General features: G+C 37.2%; 1 protein-coding gene across 2 annotated transcripts in view; it reads right to left on the reverse strand.

Moving 5' to 3' along the window:
* The window catches only part of LOC111466813 (sterol 3-beta-glucosyltransferase UGT80A2), a 28,538-nt gene extending 22,667 nt beyond the window's left edge, over positions 1-5,871 (reverse strand). Inside the window, exon 1 of one of the 2 annotated variants that reach the window (XM_023111443.1) lies at positions 5,482-5,871. In XM_023111443.1, coding sequence (XP_022967211.1) covers positions 5,482-5,665 — 184 coding nt within the window. In that variant the 5' untranslated portion in view covers positions 5,666-5,871. Of the gene's footprint in view, positions 1-5,473 lie in introns of both variants that reach the window. The other variant, XM_023111444.1, reaches the window with a different exon arrangement.
* Positions 5,872-6,000: the final 129 nt, after the last annotated feature.

Raw genomic sequence — 6,000 nt, forward strand, 5'->3', positions numbered from 1 at the left:
ATCAATCTTGATTCTTAATTAACGTGAAGCATAGTTTTTTTTATATGAACCAAGATATGAACCAACACATCAATTATGCAATATAAACTTCAAGGAAGATGTGAAGAAAATGTAGTCAAAATTATCAAAAAAATGTTTCAACATGCTACATTGAAGAAGAATGAAATTTCATTGTTATAAATTTTGGGTGGATCATAATTTAGAGTTATGATATTTCATTAATGTATTTAAGATTTTTTATTTACTTTGGGTTACATTTACATAATGGTTAATTATGGCTATAAAGTATGAATAACTCTTGGAATGCCTTTAATAGTTTTCAATTTGACGCTATATAAAGCAAGGTATGTTGTATTTGTAAGTAAACTTGGAAAATATAGTAAAAGAAGCCTTTGTGCTTTTTTTTTAGCCAATAGCTAAGTTTCTTTGCAATTCTATGTAGTTTAGGTTGCATGTAGAATCATTCAAGCTTGACAAGATCAATCTTTACAAATTGACGAACATGGGGAAAAAGTAGAAGCAATAAATCCCATGCTAGCAAAGGCAATATGAAAAGGACATCAACCTAAAAAATGTGAAGTTCTTCCTTTGGGAAATAGCACATAGAGCCATCCGCACAAGTGAAAATCTTCAAAAAAAAAAAATGTCTAACATCACTCTCTCTCCAAATTGGTGTCACTTTGCAAGAAAGAAAACGAAACACAAAGTCTCTTAATATATTTGGATGGGCATCTCACATTTCCTAGGGAGGTAAAGAATTTTTTGGATATGACCTTAACGTACCACCCTTTCAAGAGCACAAAAGCCCTATTATGGAAAAACCTCATCATGGTTTTCTTTTGGAATATGTGGAAAGAAAGAAATTAGAGAATATTTGCAGAAACAACACAGACCTACACAAAACTTTTCGAGAGCGTTGTTTACCAAGCTATATCTTGGTGTAAACTGTCTAATATTTTTACTTCCTACAATTATACCTCCCTCGTTGCAAATTGAGAAGGCCTTTGGTAAACATCATGGATTATACATCCCTCTTGTAAATTTCACTCATCAAAATTGTCTCTTATCAAAAAAAAAAAAAAAAAATGTGCACGAGTCTTTAACAGAGATAAACAAAAAAAATTTAATACCAAGCTTTCATCTAGAAAAATGAAAGAATATACAAGAGCGTACAAAAAAAACAAGACCACAAAAAAAACCTCTACTAGCTACAAGAACAGGCTCCAAGAATTGAGCAGATAATTATAGAGGGACATACAGAGTAAGCCCATAAAGAGGCGCTAAACCCCACCCCTCCCGAACTTCTTCTAAAGATATCTACCAACCTTTCCAGAAAAAACTTAAAGAACAGCACCAATTGATTTGGAGGGAAGTACACAGATTCCCGTGTCGCACCTTATTGCTTCTCTTGATCCCACCTAAACAGATAACCCCATAAGAACATTTCACACGTTTTGGGAGTGGTAGCTTTCCACAAAATTTTACAAAAATCCAAATTGGACAACATTTAGTCCTGGAAGAAGAAAGGAAAACATAGATTTGATTGGAAGGAACCTTGATTTTCAAGATGCTGGGTTCTGGTACCACTGCCTTGAGAAATAAAAAAGTTGACACAATAATAAGAGAGAAAGAATTTCAATCGGCAAAATCCATGTACAAAAAGCCTCTTCCTAATTGATGGAAACTTAGAGAGGCAATTAAAACCTCCTTCCTTCTATCCATGGCCAAACTAAATTCCTGGGATATTTTTCCTTCAATGAACTTAATGTTGGGTAGGGTTATCGTGCGTCCAATTTAACTCTTATTTTCTTCTTTGGATAAAAAACCAAGATTCATTAGGAAAACAAAAAGGAGGCCAAGCCAAGAGTCGTACAAAGACTTCACACAAGAACCGGAAATGTGTGTTAATAATAAAAAATAAAGAATGTTTACATAATAAATTTTAATCAATTACAAATTTTTAAATAAAGAGTCCTACCAAAAATAAATTTGAATTAAGAGCCAAATGAGTGTTAAAATGTGCATACATCTTTCCACCAACTAGGTAACCACAAACAATTACAGACCTATGTTCTTCATTTGAACCAAAGCCTTTTTTTCATGACATCCTGTCAGAAAATCTCAACTCATCAAGTCACAAGCTTTCTCGAAGTCTTATCTTGAAAATGATGCATTCCTTCTTCATCAGGCAATTTTCATACTCTTTGGGGGGATGGAAATAAAATCATTTCGTTGATGTAATTAAATTTACAAAAGGGTAAGAGGGGTTACTAAAATTCTCTCCAATTGGCACAAATACCACTAAGTAACTTTTTCGAAAAATCAAGCAACTAAACAGCTATGTGAGCATTGTCAAAGCAAGTCAACCTTAGGCTCCACTCGACATCCACTCTCTCCCCACACAATGGGAGTTTTGGGTGTACATATGTCATGACCCAACGAGAGGGGAAGGGGTGGCAGAGGCGCTTGATACGTTGGTTGATCAAGAGGCAACCGAATCATGGAGACTCCCCCAACACAGTTAGCCTGCCTTGTAGCTTGTCACAATTCCCAATCCCACCCACGTCTGCAGCCCAAGTAAGCGACTATCGAGGCAATGCGATTGATTAAGATCTCAAGCATTTTCCTCGAATAGATGTCACGGGGTGGTGGGCAGTATCACAACGTCTCAACCAGAGAATTACCACACAAAGGGACTGCATTATGCAAAATAAGTTCAAATAAATAGGAGAAATTCTTTCCTTTCCATTGAAGGCTTTGTTGTTTCTCTTTAGCAAGGTAGTTCATAGGAGCCTTCTAATCAAATTTAGCCACAAGGATTTAGATTTCCCTTTGAAAAGATGAACTATCAAAGTAACTTGAAGATTAGACACAACTTCTTTTATTGTTAGATACCAAAAAAAAAAAAACCCCAAAAACAAAACCCCTCCACACCCAAGTATAGAAAGGGTGATAATCAAAAAAAGAAAAAAGCTAATCGTATTCCAAAGATCCTCTCCACACCGTTCCACCTAATGGAAAATTTTACTATTTCTCTCATGCTAAATGCCCCACAATAAAGAGAAAAAAACACAAGACTACCAAAGAACCTTCCCTTTTTCATGAAAAGGAGGATGCAAGATAACCTCCTCAAACACCAAACAACATCCTCAATTATAAGCTAGCCCAATCCCAAAGGTCCTAAAGAACTTATTCCACACTATGGTGAAAAAATCACAATGTCATAGTAAACGGTCAAGATCCCCTCCTGATTCTTACAAAGACACACCATTGAGGCTGCAACACATGGAGGAAAGCCTCTAGATACAATCTTGAGTGTTCATTTTCCCGTACAAAACTTTTCAAGAAAAAATTTTCACTTTCTTAGGAATTCAAACCTTCCAAATAAAGGAAACCATAGGGACACCTTAAGGGAGAGAAAGGGGCAAAGACTCCGGAAAAAATAAATTACTATTGAAAAAAGCCCTAAGAGGGCTTCAAAACCCAAGATCTAGAATCCCTTCTCCCAAGACGAGTAACCTGGTTAGAAAAAAAGAAGAAAATACTAAAAAACCTTACAAGTCTCACAATCAAAAGGCACCTGACAGAAAATCTAGGGTCAAAGAAGAAGAACTATTGAAGGAAGGCAAGACAGAGGCCACCGAGTGTAACCTCTTATCAGATAATGGAACAAGGAACACGTGGGTTTCTCTACACCCATAATTCCTCCAAAAATAGGTATTTGATCCATCTCCAATAGAGCACTTAACGAATTGAGAGAACAAAGGATAACCCAAAGCCACTAAGTACCAGGCTCCAAATAGCCGCCACAACCATTTCCTCAAGGGAGCCTCATTGCATAATTGCAGGTTCCCAATATAAGCCCATGTCCTCCTCCTCCTCTTCCTCCCCTTCCCCCTCCCCCTAAGAGGAGGACTCAAGAGGCTAACTGACTTCACGCCCCACAAAAGAGGCCCAGTAATTCACTTTAGCAACCTCACAATTCACTCCAAGAATAGTACTCTTCCAACGATTAATTTTTAAACCTGAAATAGCTTCAAAGAAGGACAGTAAACCATTGAGATTCCTAAGGATATTGTCCTTCTCAGATAAAATAAAAATAAAAAAAAGTGTCATCATCAAATTGAAGATGCGATAATTGAACTCCATCAGATCCCACAATAAAAACCCTCCATCACCCCCTTCTCCACTCCAACATACACTAACTGGCTAAGATCGCCCACCACCAGATTAAATAGAAGGGGAGAAATAGGATCACCTTGCCTATGACCTCTCATTGAAAAAATCTTCCCCTGGAGACATCCATTGACGAAGATGGAAAGTTTCCCCAACCAAACGCAATTTTAAATCCAGACTCTCCACTTGAACCAAAAACTTATATTGCACAAGACCTTATAGGAAACTCCGGTTCACATGGCCAAAAACTTTCTCAGAATCAATCTTGAGGATCACTTCTTCCTTCTTCCTCACCCTGAAGCACCCTATGGTTTCATTCGCAGTCAAAAATTGATCTAAAATTGGCCTATCCACGATTATATCTCCTATGGCATTTGAAATAGTACTTGGGAGCACTTTCCTAAGTCTCTCAACTAAAATTTTCAATGTTCCTATGCAGGCTAGTCACGAAACTTATAAGCCTAAAGTCTGCAATGATCTTATACAGGCCAGTCACAAGATAGGCCTTAAGTCTTTAAATTTTTTTTCTTTTTTCTTTCTTCCTTTTTCTTTTTCTTTTTCTTTTGGCAAATTTAACCTTGCTATCTACTTTCTAGCATTTGCAAAGTCAAGTTACATTCATCTCAGGACCCACTGATCAATAGCCAAAACCCCTTTTCTTTAACAAGAAATAGAACTTTTCACTGGAAAAAAAATGAAAAGAGACTAATGTTCAAAAGATACAAACTCTAAAAAAGTGGGAACGAAGAAATCCAATAAAATTACAAAGAAACTACAAACACAATCCAAGCAAACATCTAAAACCGTTAACTTCAAGTATGAATCAACTTTCAGAATCCGATCCAAAGTAGTGTTTCTTTCCCTCAACCAGTTTCTATCGCTCTACCAAATAAACTAGAATCAAATGAGTTTCTCAATAATGTTATTGGATAATATATAATTGGAGTCAGTTCAACAAATAGATGAGGGGATCCGCAACATCCTGCGCTCCCATCGGTAACAGTCAAGGCAAGAGATAAATCGGAGTACAACACGGACAACAACAAAATTCGTAAAACAAGTAATGCACATGAAGTAACAGAGTAGAACACAACCACAAGCTCACTCCCAACCCTCCAACCAAAGATTACGGCCTTACAGCCTAACATCCATATCAATTAATAAGCTTATCGAGTTCTCCTAACCAAAAAAATGTACACAACAGATCCATCAGCAGAGTCCTAACAAGCAACATTGAGCAAACAAAATAAAAACCATAAAACATGCAAGCAGCAAGCGAAATTGTCAAAGCAACAACCTACAAACCTGGAGAGCCATCTCCACTATTACTTTTCGGAGTAACATCATCTTCAATTCCAGCTTCCCTGCTAACCATTGCATCGCTACCACTACCACTACCATTCTCCCTCCTCGCATCACGCTCGATGCTTACATCAACTTCGGAGGCACTCAAGGACGAACTCGGATGCCTCTCGAGCGTCTCCCTCATCGCGTCGGCGCCGGAAGAAGCGTCGGGAAGGTTACGCAATTCAGATCCAATGATTGCGAGCAAGAAAATTGATTCTTAGGAGAGAATTGAGAAGAGAAGATGAATCTTTCTAGCTTTTTTATCACTTTTTGTTGTTACCGTTGTATAGAAAAGAAGAGACGGCACGTTCTTCATCGGAGAGTTTGAGCTGTGGGGACGACTTGCAAGGATAGAAATGGAATGATGTGGTTAAACCGTAACGGCGTTTTTGATACGTGGCACTTGGCACGTGATTTCCTTTGCTTTTTTTTTTTTTTTTTTTTTTTTTTTTTTTTTTTTTTTTTTTTTTTTTTTTT

Source organism: Cucurbita maxima, unplaced genomic scaffold, assembly GCF_002738345.1.
Source record: "Cucurbita maxima cultivar Rimu unplaced genomic scaffold, Cmax_1.0 Cma_Scf00032, whole genome shotgun sequence".
In the NCBI taxonomy this organism is placed as follows: domain Eukaryota; kingdom Viridiplantae; phylum Streptophyta; class Magnoliopsida; order Cucurbitales; family Cucurbitaceae; genus Cucurbita; species Cucurbita maxima.